Source organism: Tubulanus polymorphus, chromosome 2 (assembly GCF_964204645.1).
Source record: "Tubulanus polymorphus chromosome 2, tnTubPoly1.2, whole genome shotgun sequence".
Taxonomy (NCBI): Eukaryota; Metazoa; Nemertea; class Palaeonemertea; order Tubulaniformes; family Tubulanidae; genus Tubulanus; species Tubulanus polymorphus.
In genome coordinates, this window is record NC_134026.1 from 16,941,737 (window position 1) to 16,960,692 (window position 18,956).

Here is an 18,956-nt window from a genome sequence, read left to right on the forward strand (position 1 = left end):
TGCTATGGTCATTCTCATAGTAGTTGACAGTCTTTACCACTGTTAGCAGTTAGCAATTAATCATTGGGATCTGTTGTTTCTGAGAGCAAATTACCGGATTAGTGCTCATTGACGGTGAAAGGATGACACTTCCCCCCACCATGTTGAATGTATTGTGTATACATTGCCATGCACCTGTAGTCTAGCATTAGACTGCTGCACACGTATTGATTATTGGCACGTGGCTCATATAAAATGCTGTACAATGATACACGCACATCTCATTTGATTTTTGACATCAGTAAATTTTGAACCATTTCCAAACTACAAGAAATTATTTTATCAGCAGTCTAAATTCTAATTGGTATACGAGTGTAGCCTAACATAAATATATATTCCATGTCATGATGGCAACCTTGAAGTCTTAAACATCGTCAGTTTAAACGATATTGAAAGTGTATTCGGTTTATAAGACGACCTACGTTTTTTGGACATGATGTTCGGTCTCAAAAACTAGACTTATACACTGGAAAATACGGTACTAAGTTACCATACTATTCAACACCCCTGGTGACCATATGCAAAACCCAATGACCTTGAAACTCAACACAATCATAGAACATGTTATGAGCTACAACTTTGCAATTGATCATGGTAGCAAATATGCCTAGGTATCAATATAATAAGGAAATAGGAAGGAAAAGCGAAGTTATTCTAATATTCAACGCCCCCTGGTGGCCATGTACAAAAACTAATGACCTTGAAACTCACCACAATCATAAAACATGGTATCAGCTACAACTTTCCAATGGATAGTGGAAACAAAATATAATTAGGTATCAATATAATGTGGAAATAACTTTCTTCCACCTACGAATGAGTACTGACGACACCAAGATGGCCGCCAATGGCGTGATAATTGGCTGATCAAAAATACCTGTCTCAGGTATTAACTCATTCACTCCGGAATACCCAATTTCAAAATTGCGCGCAGCAGATAGAATTTCCACCATTTTGGTTAACAGGGGATTCCCCTCTGGTACTTCCCATGATCAATAGTGTCTGATTGGTTAAAATCACGTGTAGTTTGAATGTAGGCAGTGTTTACATTTGTGACGTCATGAAAGCCGCTCTGAGCGGCTTTCTGTACGCAACGGAAAATTTTGAAAATATGGTACCATTTAAAGGCTTTTAGAGGGCTTCTAGAGACTAGCAGAGCAATCCAGAATAAACGAAACCAAGACAAGATTTCAACAGATGCGGATAAAAAATGAAGCTGACGAACCCATGAAAGAATGGTTGTCGCCAACTTCAAGATCAACAATGAATTTCACAGAAGGCACCCATGAAAAACACTGGCATTGTTTTTTATATTTTCCCTAGTGCCCCTATAATCTTTAAAAGTGCCCCTTCACAATTACACAGAATACGGCTAAGTGCCCCTTCATTTTTAACAATCGGCAAAAATTGCCTCGTCTTCACATTTATCCGTATGTCGTGTGCCGTATTCCAAACCAAAAGTCCCCCCAAAATTTTAAAAATTAGGCAAAAAAGTGCCTTTTTCTTCAGCATTCACCGCGAATTAAGGCCTGAGCGTGCCCCTTGAAAAGGCAAAGTGCCCTTTTCTTCAACATTCTCCGCGTATAGTGCCCTCTTCTAAAGAGTGCCCCTTTTGCCCCCCCTGAAAAGGCAAGGACAAGGTGCCCTCGTCTAAAGCATGAGTGCCCCTTGAAAACGGAAAGTGCCCTTTCTAATTTATCATGATTAACGGCCTAATATCAAATATGATTATCTCTCCTCACTTTCTCAGCAGCAGTATATACCGATTAATTTTATAATTATGCCCGGATTCCAGACACGAAATTAGCGGTTACTGAAATAATGCCGTCAAAAATATTGCCGGTGAAATTTCGAAGGGCACTTAGAAATTATAGACCGTATTGGGCAATACGGCTAATACAGTCTGGATCCGCCCGTGGCAGCTACGATTTTGTAATTGATTGTGATAACAAAATATGCCTCATTACCAATTTAATAAAACTAGGGGTCCAGGGACACCATGCCCACTTGGGAAGTGGTTTCAAATGCTCAACAATCTAACAATTTCAATATTCAACGCCCCCTGGCAACCATATACAAAAACCAATGACCTTGAAACTCACCACAATCATAGAACATGTCAGCAGCTACGATTTTGTAATTGATTGTGATAACAAAATATGCCTCGTTACCAATTTGATATGGAAATACTAAGTTATTCTACTATTCAACGCCCCCTGGTGACCATATTCAAAACCTAATGACCTTGAAACTCACCACAATCATAGAACATGTCATGAACTACAACTTTGCAATTGATCGTGGTAACAAAATATGCCTAGGTACCAATATAATAAGAAAATACTAAGTTATTCTACTATTCAACGCCCCCTGGTGGCCATATACAAAAACCAATGACCTTGAAACTCACCACAATCATAGAACATGTTATGAGCTACAACTTTCTAAATGATTGTGGTAACAAAATACGCTTAGGTATCAATATAATGTGGAAAAACTTTTTCCCACTTACGAATGAGTACTGCCGACACAAAGATGGCCGCCAATTGCATCATAATTGGCTGATGAAAAATACCTGTCTCAGGTATAAAACATCCCTTTCCAAAGAATACCCATCACAAATTGCAATGAGAAATGATAGACCAGTAGGAAGCAACAGGACTCAGAATTTGGGCCAAAATTAACATTTTTGGGCACTAAAAAGGTCATAGGACGGCCATCTTGAGTCCGATCGACCCAATTTTTGTTTTGCTGATGGGCCCTGGGGGAATTCACATATACCCGAAAGATCAAGGTAATTGATCAAAGCGTTTCCCTCAAAAAGTTCAAAAATGTGTAAAAAGTGTTGATTTTGGCGAACAACAATGGCTGCCAGTCGGCCATCTTGAATCTGACAGGGCCAGTTTTTGGGCTGAAGATGTGTCTAGGGTAGATACATGTGTAACCCAAATATCAAGACATTACCTTGAAGCGCCTTCAAAACTTCCCAAAATAACTGGATTCCGTCTACGGACGGACGGACGGACGACCGACGAAAAGTGAACGCAATAGCCCGCTGGGACTAAAGTCCCAAGTGGGCTAAAAATAGTAAGTTACTCTACTATTCGATGCCCCCTGGTGACCATAGGCAAAACCTAATGACCTTGAAACTCACCACAATCATAGCACATGTCATGAACTACAACTTTGCAATTGATCATGGTAACAAAATATGCCTAGGTACCAATCTAATAAGGAAATACTAAGTTATTCTACTATTCAACGCCCCCTGGTGACCATATAGAATACTAATGTCCTTAAAACTCACCAAAATCATATGAAGATGTCATGAGCTACAACTTTGCAATTGATTGTGGTAACAAATAGGCTATGCATAGGTAAAAATATAATATAGAAATGCTAAGTTATTGTATAATTCAACACCCCCTGGTGGCCTTATACAAGAACCAATGACCTCGAAACTCACGAAAATCATAGAACACATCATGTGCTACAACTTTCCAATTGATTATAGTAACACAATATGCTTAGGTATCAATTGAATGTGGAAAAGCTTTTTCCCACCTACGAATGAGTACTGATGACACCAAGATGGCCGCCAATGGCGTCATAATTGGCCGATCAAAAATGGGCCCACCTGTCTCAGGTATAAAACATTCCTTTCCAAAGAATACCCATCACAAATTGCAATGAGAAATGGCAAACCAGTAGGAAGCTACAGGACCCAGAATTCCGGCCAAAATTGACATTTTTGGGTAGTAAAAAGGTCATAGGACGGCCATCTTTAGTCCGATCGACCAAGTTTTTGTCATGCTGATGGTAGGTCACTTGGTAGATTCACAAAGGCCTATATACAAAAGATCAAGGTAATTGATCAAAGCGTCTTCAAAGTTTCACTCAAAAACTTCAACTAGGGGTCCAGGGACAACATGCCCACTTGGGAAGTGGTTTCCAATGCTCAACAATCTCACAATTTCAATATTCAACGCCTCCTGGTGACCATATACAAAAACCAATGACCTTGAAACTCACTACAATCATAGAACTTGTCAGCAGCTACGATTTTGTAATTGATTGTGATAAAAAAATATGCCTCGTTACCAATTTAATAGGGAAATACTAAGTAATTCTACTATTCAATGCCCCCTGGTGACCATATGCAAAACCCAATGACCTTGAGACTCACCACAATATTAGAACATGTCATAAACTACAACTTTGCAATTGATCATGGTAACAAAATATGCCTAGGTACCAATCTAATAAGGAAATACTGAGTTATTCTACTATTCAACACCCCCTGGTGACCATATAGAATAACTAATGTCCTTAAAACTCACCACAATCATAGAGAATGTCATGAGCTACAACTTTGCTATTGATTGTGGTAACAAAATCTGCTAAGGTATCAATATAATGTGGAAAAACTTTTTCCAACCTACGAATGAATACTGATGATACTAAGATGGCCGCCAATTGCGTCATAATTGGCCGATCAAAAATACCTGGCTCAGATATAAAACATCCCTTCCTTCAGAATACCTTTCAGAAATTGCAATGAGAAATGGCAAACCAGTAGGAAGCTACAGGACTCAGAATTTGGGCCAAAATTGACATTTTTGGGCACTAAAAAGGTCATAGGACGGCCATCTTGAGTCCCATCGACCCAATTTTTCTTATGGTGATGGGTCCTTGGGAGATTCAAATATATACGAAAGATCATGGTAATTGATTTAAGCGTCTTCAAAATTTCCCTCAAAAAGTTCAAAAACTGTAAAAAGTGCTGATTTTGACGAACAACAATGGCTGCCAGTCGGCCATCTTGATTCTGACAGGGCCAGTTTTTAGGCTGAAGATGTGTCTGGGGTAGATACATGAATAAACCAAATATCAAGACATTAGGCCTTGAAGCGTCTTCAAAACTTCCCAAAATAACTGGATTCCATCTACGGACGCCGGACGAACGAACGAAAAGTGAACGCAATAGCCCGCTGGAACTAAAGTCCCAAGTGGGCTAAAAAGGTGTAAAAAGTGCTGATTTTGGCGAACAACAATGGCTGCCAGTCGGCCATCTTGATTCTGACAGGGCCAGTTTTTGGGCTGAAGACGTGTCTAGGGTAGATACAGGTATAAACATCAAATCAATAAATATCAAGACATTACATTGAAGCTTCTTCAAAATTTCCCAAAATAACTGGATTCCGTCTACGGATGGACAGACAGACAATGGACAAAAAGTGAACACAATAGCCCGCTGGGACTCAAGTCCAAGTGGCCTAAAAAGGGCCAAAAACCTAGTTTCTAGTGGCGATATCATAACATAAACCACTGTGCAAACTGAATTCCTCATGACATTCTGAGTATTACACAGTGATCTGTGATAAGGTCTAACTGCAGTTTGGGTCACCTATCCACTGGGTGGCGCTACAGGGGCGTAGCCACCTAAAATTCAACGGTGCGACAATCGGGAGCGCACATCCAAACGAGCACCGACGGCGCGATATCTTGAATGGGGGTTTGGGAGAAAATTTTGAACATTAAAACATCTGAGATGCGTTCTGATGGCTATGAGAGCTCATATTTGAATAATTTTTCTGTAGATAATATAATGCCTCTAAGGTTATCTTTGGTCTATGGACTGATCCAGGTGCTTCACCATCCCAGAGCGGTTTCTGAGTCCTGCTGAACTGGAAGGGCAACTATATCATAGCACAAAACGGGGGACCTTGGGGCACTCCCCCTGAAAATTTTGATTTTTCAAGGCTCTGAGATGCAATCTTTAAGCATATTTGGGGCATAAAGTCTATCCCCCTTGAAGTTGATTATTTTCATTTAGATTCATTTAGACCATTTTCTATACTACTTCCAGAATACTTGCCTGAAATAAACCATTGATGTTAGTACAAGAGCCTGTCAAAATCACGAACTAGAAAAATAGAAGGGCAAACCTGAGTACCCCTCGATACAAGTGGTAGGCTGGATCTGCCCTTGACCATTTATTGATGAATAGTAAACTAATGTTAGGCCTAGCTTTTATTGTACATCAATACCAGTACTCTCTCGATTTTCTCGGTTTCCATGTCTCGGCACTTAAGAATTCTTTTGTAAAATCCCTTATCATGGTCCATTTTTCATGAACAAATAACACCTACACAATCAGTGAAATATAGCCTAACCAGGAGAATACTGGTTTGAGTCGCTCTAAAGTAATATGAAAAAAGTCTTCTGAATTCGGCAACTTTGATATTGTGAGATCAGGTGCATGGTCCAGATGTGATACCGTAAACACTATAAACAAAACCTGCTGGAGTCACTGGGTTGGATGTGGCCTCCACCGAAAATCTCAAGTGCAATACCAACGCCTCCGTATAAGCACCACTGACATCTTCAAAAGAACTTGATACCCCCCCCCCCCCCCATGTAAATACAGAATAACGTTTATTATGACGTTTAAGCATAGGGTTTTTCAATTATTGGTGCAACATATGTCGCAGTTGTCGCACCAGTGGCTACGCCCCTGCGCTAGTGTTATATAAGAATAGTGTTATGGTAAGCAGTCAGGAACACTTTCCAAAAACGGCTTATTCTGCCAATTTCGGCGTTTTCCGCCAATAACGGCAGAATCAGCCATTTATGGATTACTCAGTTTTAAACTGCTTCTGCCAATTTAGCCGAAATCGGCGTTTTCTGCCATTTTTGGCTAATTCTTAAATTCTTATACCTGTATTCTATGAAATAAATATATACATACATGTATCCCAAATTGTTTCGAAAATGTTTGTTGTATTTTGAAATGAGTCTAGATACAGCTGTATCGATTTTGAGTTGTAACGTCATCGGCCACCAATTCATTCAATCACTATCCATCACAAGAATCCATCAATTAGCTTGGAGGCATCGAAGATGTTAATTACCTTCAATTAACCAACATCATATGCAGTCCAATATATCCCTCAACCATTCTATGCTTTATTAGGCAAGATAAGACCATGGGCAAAACTTAAAACTAGATTTTTGATACACTAGTTTATACATCCATGATTGATTTGTCTTATGAGAATGATAATTATAATAATAATAATTTTATTTTTATTTTTAACATATAATATTTACACATCCGTTCACCTCAGCAAATTAATTATTTTATTCCGAAAAAAGTACCGTGTAGACACTAGGGGAAACGTCTAAGTGGGTGGGGGAATCCTCATATATAACAAGTGGACTGCCAATAATGGCTTAATAGTTTATGATTATAAAACTAACTATGCCAAAAACGGCGGAATACGCCAGAAATGGCGAATGTTTTTATGTGTACCCATGGCAACGTTTACTTGAAAACTTTATAATAGTTTTTAAAACTAGTTCTCAAATTTATTTTTGACAAAAATCATGATTAATAAACTTGTTTCATAATGTAGTAGTTTTGAGAGTTTTCCCGGAGTTTTTGGGCTTCATATGACGTAATCATTTAGAAAAACGTAAATTTGACCACTTTACCTAGCTCAAAAATTTCCATCCTAGCGTCATATGAAAGCTTATCGTCTGCTCGAGATTATGACGTGATCGGCAACATGCGCTAATTGAATCGGAAGTGCGCAAAAAACTTTAAAGCAAAACTCGAAACTTAGTGAGCTGAAACTGGCTGATTAAGCCATAAACGACTGTGAAAGTTTCAAAACTGAGTGATCCATAAACGGCTGATTCTGCCGTAATTGGCGGAAAACGCCGAAATTGGCAGAATAAGCCGTTTTTGGAAAGTGTTCCTGACTGGTAAGGTTAGGTACATAACCATAAGGGTCACCTAAACTGCAGTCACTCCAAGGACTGTCAAAATACTCCAAATCAAAAATAAATACATAGGCCTACTCAATATCTATATTTGATCTAGATTATTTTTTTGACTGGAAGCCTTGAGTCCTAGAGTGGAACACAACTATGCAGTGCGCGGTCCTTTTTTCATAGCCATTTCTGTTTTCTCTAGATGGAATCAATTCCTTTTTAGATTCATTTTTCATTTTCATCCCATGGCGATGAACTAAGTTAGAAGACCTGTTCCTCAAAAAAGATGAATAAAGTTTTAATTGAATTGAATTGACTGGTGACACTGTCACTAGTCAATAATACAAAAACTAGTGCTTGGGGCTTTTCTTGATGATTGGGTTCCACCTGCTAGAGACAAGCCTACAGGTGGATTTTATACCGTATTATCATCGGCAACAGTCCACATTAAAGGCGTTTGGCATCGGGAAGAAATGCGCGTAATTTCCCGTATTTCATTTTGAAAACGCACAGCATCTATGGTCGCCATTTGTAAACAACTGATTTATCAGTGGGGGAGAACAACGGAATAGCGCAAAGTTACTTCTCATTTATTTCTAGAGGGGAAGCAGGTCTAATAGGTTTAACTGGTTGCTGTAATATTTCATCGCAAATAATTCCCCCACCTCTGTCCGACAAAGACGATTTCCCCTGAATTAATAGTTAACCCTTTTTCGATGAGTCTTTTGAAAAAGAGGCTTCTGGGAAATTGAAATGAATTTCTTAAAGGAAGTATAAGATTATACCCCTGTGTCCTGGAATAGATCAATCTACTGCTTCAAGATCTCCCTTCGATAAAAACATTTTACATGCCATCCGATCCTGTACACTGCCGGGCCTGATGTCTAAAAAATTGTCAATTCAGTAATATTTCCGTATCGTATCGTTATTAGCTAAACACTATTTTATGTTGCTCTCATTAAGATTGGCTATGGGTAGTAGCTATTTAGCTCAATATGTTGTGTGGTGTTTTCATGCGCACGATTGTCTTATTCATTGTTTTCAACATGGAGCTCTTCGGCGTCCGAAAAATGTGGGGGTACCAGACTGAATAAGTAGGCTCCAGTCAGGTTTCTTCCATCAGGTCCTTATGGACTCACTAGAACGAACAAGTTGAAGTGTATAGTTTTGTTCGAGCGTTTCTAGTCGAGAGAGTATTTTACGTTGGCAGCTAGCCAGAGCTAATCATCGATCCAAAATAAGTTTCCAGATCCCCCAATTATGCTTAATTACCTGACCAATGAGAGACCGGTACGAGCTGGAGCTCCTCTTGACGTCACCATAGCGACGAGGTCAGTGTCGTCCTCTTGATGGCTTGACAGGTGCGTGACAGTAGAGAGGATTTCTACTAAAAGCATGTACGCGAAGGGGAAAGGGTCTACTGTGCCCTCCGATGCTCAAGCCAGAGAAAAGTGAGTACATAAACGACCCAAATTATCTAGTAGGCCTCCGAAACAGCCTTCGGTTGAAATTAAGATATTTCAATCTTGGTCTGAATTTGTTGTTCGGTGCAAAAAGAAGCCCTTTCAACATCAATATCCGATGCATATGGCGCTGTTCCGTGTAGACCCCTCCGTAAAAACCAATCATAAATATCGTTTAACCCTGATATAATCGTTGGTTTCGCTTCGCCGATTAAACCACTCGTGACTGTTTATGGCGAAAGTATGAACCGTCACCGATCCCGAATTATTGCACCCTGATAAAGGAAAAAACTATGAGTTCTCGCTGTATTTTGGCCCATGCTTGCGAGATATAAATAATGGCGGCGGCCATCATTCCATCGTTCCGTTCTATTGTACGTAATACACAACATAGAAGAGCAGCCAGATTCATTCGCTAAACTTCGTTTTACAGGTTAGCATTATACGTTTATGAATATTTACTACATGTTGGAGCTCAGAAAAGTGCACAAACATTTCTATCAGAGGTAAGAGAAAGATTCTTGTATAATTTGGACATCCAAGTCAATGCTGTCCAATGACGTACAGTGCTGCACCCTATTATTATATAAAGCCGTTGTATGTTTTGGAAAACGTTTTGAAATCTCAATTTCAACAACTTTCATTTAGGTTATAGCTGAACTTTTGTCTGCTGGGCTCAAGTGCATATTATCCGCACCTTGCATGATCTATGCAATCTATTGACTATTGAATTACAAAACACTATTCCAGGCTCTACGTCTCTAAGAATCCAATGCAATGATCTGTATACCGTATATTCACTATAATCTGGATTTTTGGCCTGATTTTTAACTCAGGATTGTCATATTGGATTTGGTTATCCTAATGCAGACATGACACAAATTCTTACTGAAACGATGTGATGGTAAACAGTGCATTACGACAACATTTATCGCATTTCAGTCAACTGGCACTGTAGTTACTAATGCTAACCGAATTGTTTGATATCATAGTTAAAACGATAAGAAAATATCATTTTCCTGTATCGAATCGAGTGGATCGTGAAACATCATCTTAGCTAATATTTTTGACGAAACTCCCATTTATGCAGGTTAGCAATTTAGATTTACCAATGCCATCCAGTGCAATCGTGATGATGTCGAGACAAAAACTATCAAGTGGAGCGAGATTAAACCAATGTGCACTGAATCCCTGATGACATTCTAATTTTGAATTGTGATCTTCAATGTAATTGAATGATGCATTTATAAGAGGTGTGGATCTGCACTTTTTTACCGTCAGCTGGCTCCGAAGAAGGTGAAATGGACATTTTTCTAGTGACCAGGTTCTTGAGAATATGATATCAAAGCAGTGGAAAACATTCTTGAGCTTTTCTAACCTTGAGAAACCAGACTGTGGTTAGGTTATAGATCCGATACAAACCACATCCAGGAATGGGAGGTTATTTTTCAATGAAAATTTCATCAGTCAATTCTACTGATGAGTACCCTAACTTGTCTCCTATTTCTTACTGCAGGATATTTTAAGGCCTATAGGGTTTAAGCCATTTGGGACACCTATCGCCTTCATTCTGTGCCCTTCATTTTAAAGTCTAATTAGACTCGTCATTGGGCAACAATACGACATATGAGGTTGATAAATGATTTGATTTTAAAATAGAAACAAAATCTGTGAGTATGTGCATATATTTTCGTCATTCAGTCCAAGTTAATTGATATATGAATGACTACAGCACTTTGTGTAAACAGGCACCTTGTAATCGTTGTACCTGTTGATCTTTCTAAACCATCATTATGCTGGAAGCCATATCTCAATCTAAAATTTTATTCGTAGTTCAGTAATATACTCTAATTGGTACGGCTTGAGTTTCATTACCTTTTATGAAGTAGTATTCAAATAAACAAGATTAAATCTCAAAGCAGCAAAAATATCAAATTCAATCTGATCTTATTCAGCTAACAAACCCAATTCAATTTTATTTAGTATGAATCGTGAGTCAAAATCAACATGAAGTTCAACTGCTAGATACACTGTCAACACTTGTTGAAAAATGCGAGAAATATTATTCATTGGCTCCTCTGGAAATGTTATTCTATATCAGCTGGTCCGTAGAGCATTCTTTGTTACATAGTTCTTCAATGTATGACATCAATACTGAAGCTTCAGGGCCCATGAGCCTCATCCTTTAACTGATTTTCGTAAAGTTTTCAAGATGTTTTCTGCTCTTTAAATGTCGTAAGTGACAAGCTAAACGTCAGCGGGAAAGATGTATGTAACCTTGATTTTATTTGTTGTCAGAGGGCAAATACAGAGACCCCAATTTCGGAAATGAGGTTTTTTCGGTCTGCCTCCGAAACTTTAGGTGCCATTTTACCATGACTTTTTAGTCCTTGAATAGACGCTTCGAATGATGTATCATTTAACTTCATACCACACTTAATCTCTGGTAGTGCCTCTCAAAAAACAACAGGGACAATGAGGACCCTGTGCCACCAGCTATCCCGCTAGATGGCGTGCGTAACAGTGCGATAACCTCGTCAAAATCTAGTTCATTTTCAATGAACTTTCATCTAGATTTTTAGCTTCCCTCGTCAGAAATTAGGCAAATCACTCATATTTAAGGTGGTTTTTACTGATCACCATTCAAAGAATTCGAGAAATTATGGATAGACTTTAATTGAATATGAGAAGAATCCAGGAGTTGCTGTCTGAGTGCACACTAGCGAACTTGGTGAATCCTCGCTGCATCCTCGCTTGCCTCAAGTGGAATCCTCGATTGCCACAGTCGAACGTAGAGTCCTCATTAGTACAGCAGCGAGTCAATTCAATTTAGTTTATTGCAGTGCAATATGTGGTAACCATTATTGGCTCCTTACGATAAAGAGGAAGAAAAGAAAACAAGAATTAAGTGTCAAAACCAAGAATTACAAAACATGCCTCATTCAGTGATATATTCAACAGCGCATTCAAACTTGCAGTATTAATAGTACAGTTGGTAAAACTGGCTTGAAACCGTGTAGTCCTAACATCAACATTATTCAACATTATTTCAATGAGAATGTTTTTAGGCCAGCCGTAGGCTGAGCCTATTACTATACAAATGGAGCGAATTTGAATGACATCGTTTCCAGAGCAAAGGCTCTTTGACTGCGCAACGGAGGATGTATTCATCCAAATCATTCATTAGAGTGTTATCCATTCTCCAACCCCCATGAAGCTGAATTTTGAAAAAAAGACCTTGCTGAAATTTGTATGAGCTTTTTCGCGAAAATCTGAACGCAAAAATATTTGTTTTAAAAAGCCAATCAGCAAAGACTCCGCTGTGATTGGTTTAGCCGCAGAGATCAGCAGGTGTTCACGTGAACCCATGGTATCTTCTACCGTTTTACTTCTGGGTGTTATTTTAAGATCTAAAATTGCATTTCAAGATCGATTTCTGTGAAATCTGAATTGACTTTGTTTTTGGGAGGGATATTTTCATTTGCACTTACAGAAAATATTGACAATTATGCCAGGAAAATAGCTCTTCTTAAATCGGATGGATGACCTTGATATGCTAATTAGCCATGTGCTCAAACTGCAAATTCAATCAAATTTTATTCTGCAAAAAAAATTCAATTCAATTTTACTGTATTGCACAAATTGAATATCAAATCCAATTCAATTTTGTTGAAAATACATTTTGATCGATAGTCGATTACTACCTATACAGCCATTTCCATCATTAAACTTTGAAGTTTGAATAGAATAATAGTAGTTAATGACCTATTGAATTAGTATATATTTGGACTGATAGGATCTGTGTCTCTATAAAAATGTCTATCTATACTGCTTACCCAGAAGTTTTCAATAACCTTCGAAATCTTTTTCCAACTTGGTGTCGCTTTCGACAGATGTCTATATCCCTTTACCAATAATAGGCCGATTTTGATTTTACTTGGTAGACTGGTACTTGAATCAAAAACCACTCGAAAGATACCCTATCAGATTAGTTCATACTCCATCCACTGGGAGGTGCTTACGATTAGTTCATACCCCTTTCACTGGGAGGCACTAGTAAAATGCCTGAAAGTTATATAATTGAACTTATCATTACCAGATTTGGTACTAGATCCATATTTTCGGCAAGCTTACAATTATTTGAAAAAATTTGTGCATATGATAACAAGCCAATTTGCAAAAACTCTTTATCACTTTATTCAGTCATTTGATTTTTCATTGTATTCATCTCCCAGTTATGGTGAGCATTTTGTTGGAACACCCATTTGCTGAATAGCCAGATTCCGTCATCAAATATCCTAAACCTCAATAATGTGATCGAAGAAAATGTTTGCATCATCTGTAATTATGCATTCTATTGTAGCATCTACAGGCCTCATCCAATGCAGATAGCACATTTCATGATTTGGTGGGTCTGAATTTTCGGCTCTGTAATGTTGATTATTTGCTGTCGACTGTTTTTAAGTTTCCTTATTTACCTGGCATGAAATTTTGCCTTTGGATGAATTGTATTGAATGTCTTGTATGATTGTATGTGATCAGAATTGGCCATTTCTTGCATTTGTATATTTCCAAATGTTGAAACGTACATCCTTATTTCACTATTTCCCTGGCTATCAGCAAATGTCTGTTAAGAACAATCCTCCTGTGCAGGGATTTGAACCAGATGAAATCATCCGAAATTAAACTGTGTCATATCACACTAGTTTAGCAGTTAATTATTGTCATTAAAACAAATAGCCGACTCTAATAGATTGCCATCTCCTGTGATAGGGAGCAGACCACCAGATGACATGACCGTCAGCTTTAATTTGTCAGAAGTTCTTCATTTTCAATCAACTTGGACTTGGATATTTAGACTTCTGAAATCAAACTTTATCATACAAGACACGAATAAGAATGACATTTGCTCCTGGTATGACATTCTGCCTCGTCTGTCGGTATAGGCCTAGTTTAAAGTGGATTCAATTTAATTTGAAATCTAGAAGAAATCCAAGTGCGGATTGGCAAAACTAGGAGTGCCTCGCAGATTCCTCAATTGTCATATAGCGTGACAGTTCATTAGATTTGAATCCCTGGTTGGGAGGATATAGGCATCAAACATGGAGTCGCAATTCGAATATGAATTATACATTGTTTTTACTAATTTTTGAGAAATGTATGTTGCAATTTCTAATGGTAGGTTAAAAGAAAATTGATCTAACCAAAGAAAGTGCATGATATAGCACAATGTTTTTGGCTCATTTTCATTTAACTGATGATTAGATTGGTTTATCTCCCATTGGTTTGCTTTTACATCACTTAACTTGTGTTCAAAAGTTGCTTTTTGTATAGTAGGCTGCTCATTGGCTTTGTTATCATTAACAGTAACATTGTGTAATGTTTTAAAAGTTAAAAATGCTGTTCAAATTTATTAGAATCTTCATGGTTCATGAAAGTGTGCTGAAATTAACTAATTCATAACCAGTTAGTCATATGAAATGCATTGGAGACAATAAGTTGCCTGCAATGATACTAAGTTAATGTCTATGACGGACTAGGGGAATTCCATCAGCAATTTTTCAAGGGTGTCTGAGTTGATTTTTCATCTCAATGATTTTATGTTTATTTCAGATAAGATGGGAAAAGAATATAACATTAGGCGAGCCCCCTGGATTTTTACATTCGTGGTGGTGGTAAGTCCTTAGCTTTTTCTGTTTTTTCTTAAAAATAGTTCCTCACCTTAAAAAATGAATGGATTATAAGAATTGTCAACAACCTTCTAGAATTGTGGGGGGAAATTCAGTTAGCATAATTTTTTTTCTACAGGGGCCGTTTTTGCTGCTTAGTGAAGATGTACACTATTTATCCGAGTTATATTTAGTGTCTTTATAAATCGCCAACTGCAACTGGGTCCAGGATCGTAACTCTTAACCCAATATATCCAATTTTCTTCATTTTTTCAGTGTTTTCTGGGATTTATACTGCGCAGCACCAGAACGTAGGGACACATGTGATCATTCTAGTGAAGCTAAAGCATTTCATGATTATGTAAGTAATGGATAATGCGTACATTCTTTAATCTATGCATACGTTCTTTAATTTGCTTTAAAGTGTCTTATCACCAGGTGCACATATTGACTAGCCGAATTTGAAAATATCATCAGACAGAATTGATCAACGAATGAAAGTCACCCACTGACAAAATAGCCTCCAGCAGGTTTATACCCACCAACTCTGTTGTGGGTCAGGCACTTGAGCCTGTCCAAGTCGTGATTTGATTGGTTGATGAATTATATTCATATTTCTAAGCCTTTCTGCCGTTCACATCAGACCTTATTGTCTCCATGATTATTATTGAAATCAAATATTATTACATACAATTGAAATCAAATATTATTACATACAGTTTTCTGCCCATTCGGCAGATACCCTAGTATGTAATTCTCGTGATTATCACGTCGCTCATTCAATATGGCCACCATGCTGGACATCGTTCACGACGCATTGTAGGAAAATTAATGTACTTATACACTGTTTTACTGTTGCTTAATGCCAGTTTTTCCCGTCATCAAGTCCCACGTTTTAGACGGATTGGTGGTCTAAGGAGTCACAATATGGCCACCATGCTGGACATCGTTGATTTCTTGTTACCGCTCTACAGACATTGAATAATGTGGGATTTCTTAAAAATCCGAAAGGTGTAATGGGATGGCCTATGGATTACACATTGAAAATCAGCTTTCTTGCTCATTCGATATATGGCTGTCACAGCAGACATCTTGAATTTCTAGTTAGTGTCTTGATATTGGATTTATGCATGTATCTACCCTAGACACACTTGCCAGCCAAATTATATTCAAGATAGCCGACCAGCAGCCATTATAACCTGCAATGAAGTGCAGTGATATAGGCCTACTGGAGTCAACCCATCTGTGGCCTGTCAATGGACACAAGAATAAACAAACACGAACAAAATGGCGGTCTTTCTCGCCAATTTAAAGCTCAATTTTCGATAGTATTCATCAATCCTTCAAAACAGTATAAAATGGATATAAAAATGATGATTTATCTGGACTGCACGAAATTAAACAAAATATCCCAAAAAGATCGTGGACAATAGAAAATAAATAGACTTTAGCAATCTTTTGTTACCACGATCAAATGCAAAATTGTTGTTCTTGACATGCTTTATCAGGGTGGTCACTTACCTGGAAAATCAGGGAAAATTCCGCTAAGAATCAGGGAATTTAATTTGAGATTGCTAGATAAAATCAAATAGTTTGTGTCTAGACGTCTTACGTACATGTTTGACTGTTAATTGATTGGATCCTTAGCTTATCAAGTCATGCAAAATAACTTAAATGTCAGAGAAAAGCAAGTCATTGACTGTCAATGAATGTTGCCATCTTGTCTATGATAATGGTAAGTTTCAAGGTAATTTGGTTTTTGTGGGGGTGTTGAATAGCGGAATAACATGGTATTTCCATATTTTTTGGTACCTAGGCATTTTTTTCTTTCATTGGCTGTGACAATTTTTGTAGTGATCAGATTCATGTGAAAAATGGGGGAAAATGAATATTCATGTGAAAAATGTGTAAATTTGGGAAAATGAAAGAAATGGGATTAGAGGAGTAGTCAAATCCTGGTTATCTTCCATTTATCCCCATTCTCGGCTACTGCCAAGTTCCGAATTGATAAATGCTAAACGTCATATCCGCCATGCGCCACACAATTTTCTGAACCAATCTTAGTTCATTCTCGTTCGATTATCCACCAATGAAAATATTTAACACATGTATACGAAGTACAAATTTACTCATGGGCAACAATTGGGCAACATATATATTGATTATTTTATGTAAGGCAGAGTTCAATAAAACAGTTTATCTATACTATCTATAACTATAAAGCAGAAGGGATGGTATTTACTGCGACGCATTGTTGGGAAATTAATGTATGTTCTCATACATTGTTTTACTGTTGCTTAATGCCAGTTTTTCACATCATCAAGTCCCACGTTTTAGACGGATTGGTGGTCCAAAAGGTCACAATATTCATTTTAAAGGTAGGGGCACACAGCTAACTTTTTCGTCCGATTACGGCAAATTTATAAATCGCCCGAAAAAATCACTCATGTGACCACTCACGGCGACGACAATTTCGTTGGCTGCTCCCCCCTGAAGTGGTTTTTAGCGTGGTTAGTGGTTTTTAGTTTGATGCGTACAGAAATATGAAACATGTTACTGAGGTACTATTGATAAATGATTAATTCGAACATTTCCTTTCATATTTCGATTTAACTGAAAAAAATTTGATTTGTTACTGATAGCACTTTTCAGAGTTTTGCAGCCCTGAATATAAAATAATTGTAAGGAATTTACCTTACTACCAGAACTGGTATTTTTACCTTATATTTTTACACACAGCATATTTATCTCTTCCATTTCTACTGTCATTTTTACCACTTTATAACCACCTACCATAATGCTTAATAATAATATAATGCTATAATAATACTAACGTCAATATATTACTTACCCCTTTAAGGGTTTCGTACAAGTTCGTACACCTCCTGGAATTCCTGGATTTACTGGAATTCGAATAAAATCAATTCCAGGACCTTGAATTCCTGGAATTTCAGGATCTTGGTCATCTAAAAATTTTCTAGTTATTATCGTGGTCAGTTTCGTTTTCAAAGTGTTGTTTGTGCCGGTATGATTTGTGATGTGCCTATACATTGTAAGTGTATAGAGCATCTGGCTCAAGTCTTCATAATTAGGCAATTAGTAGTCACCATTATTCATAGCTAGTAAATTGTGGACACTTAATGTTCTAAAAAATAAAGGTATTCCTTAATTGTATCTCTGTAATTTAGATAATGACTGTAGACTCAAGTTGAGGACTACCACTGTTAAATTGATAAAGCTTGAATAGGTAAAATGAAAGAATCATATCAGTGAAGTTAACCAGGGTTCCCTCATGTTTTAGCATGAAAGCCAGAGCACCTCTTTATCAAATATGTGGGTCCGCTTGGCCGTTCGATGTTGGGCAACACAGCCAAGTTAATGCGAACCATAAACATGGATAGGCCTACCCGATTTTGTACAGTGACATTGCAAGTGACATTGGTATTTCAAGACCAGAATCAATAGTCGCCATCACACGGAGATGATTTGGCCAAATTCGGCCTGTGCCTAATCATAGAGAGCGCACTCACAAACCACTCACTCGATACTAAACAATTTTCAAAAAAAGCAAAGTGGATCATTTTCCAGTGCCAGTTGCAATTCAAATGCAATGATTTGTCCCGTGTTAAAATTTGGCTTGAACCTGGTCTGACGTTTTTGGCCTAACAATCTGAAGCCCTTATGACACCCAAGCGAACAGTTGTTCCTGGCCAAATTTGGCACAAAAAGGCTCGTGTGATCGCGGCTATAGATAGGCCTTAGTTTACCAACATTTTGCTTGACATGACACAGGAATTCCAGTTGCCCTGAAGTGTACAAACCCTGCATTATGACCAATCAGACTTCATTTTTCAATTCGGTTAAAACATTCAAAATCTAAGTATTTTAGTTTGTTTTATTTCCTTTTGTCATGGTTCATTGAAGATAATTTTAAAAAGCTATCAAATAGATTATTCTGGCAACCAATCTTTGCTGATTGAAAAAAGGACACAGGGTGTACAGGTAA

General features: G+C 37.8%; 2 protein-coding genes across 7 annotated transcripts in view; one reads left to right on the forward strand and one right to left on the reverse strand.

Annotated features, from left to right (window-relative positions):
- The window catches only part of LOC141899811 (ubiquitin-like-conjugating enzyme ATG10), an 84,053-nt gene extending 75,716 nt beyond the window's left edge, over positions 1-8,337 (reverse strand). Inside the window, exon 1 of the mRNA XM_074786353.1 lies at positions 8,240-8,337. Coding sequence (XP_074642454.1) covers positions 8,240-8,266 — 27 coding nt within the window. The 5' untranslated portion in view covers positions 8,267-8,337. The remainder of the gene's footprint in view (positions 1-8,239) is intronic.
- A 790-nt stretch (positions 8,338-9,127) lies between these two features.
- LOC141899809 (single-stranded DNA-binding protein 3-like) overlaps positions 9,128-18,956 on the forward strand; it is a 68,614-nt gene continuing 58,785 nt past the window's right edge. For 4 of the 6 annotated variants that reach the window (XM_074786352.1, XM_074786346.1, XM_074786348.1 and 1 more), the window contains exons 1-4: positions 9,128-9,269; positions 9,715-9,787; positions 14,895-14,956; positions 15,227-15,311. In XM_074786352.1, the coding sequence (XP_074642453.1) occupies positions 9,214-9,269; positions 9,715-9,787; positions 14,895-14,956; positions 15,227-15,311 (276 nt within the window). In that variant the 5' untranslated portion in view covers positions 9,128-9,213. The remainder of the gene's footprint in view (positions 9,270-9,714; positions 9,788-14,894; positions 14,957-15,226; positions 15,312-18,956) is intronic. The other 2 variants (XM_074786350.1, XM_074786347.1) reach the window with 2 other exon arrangements.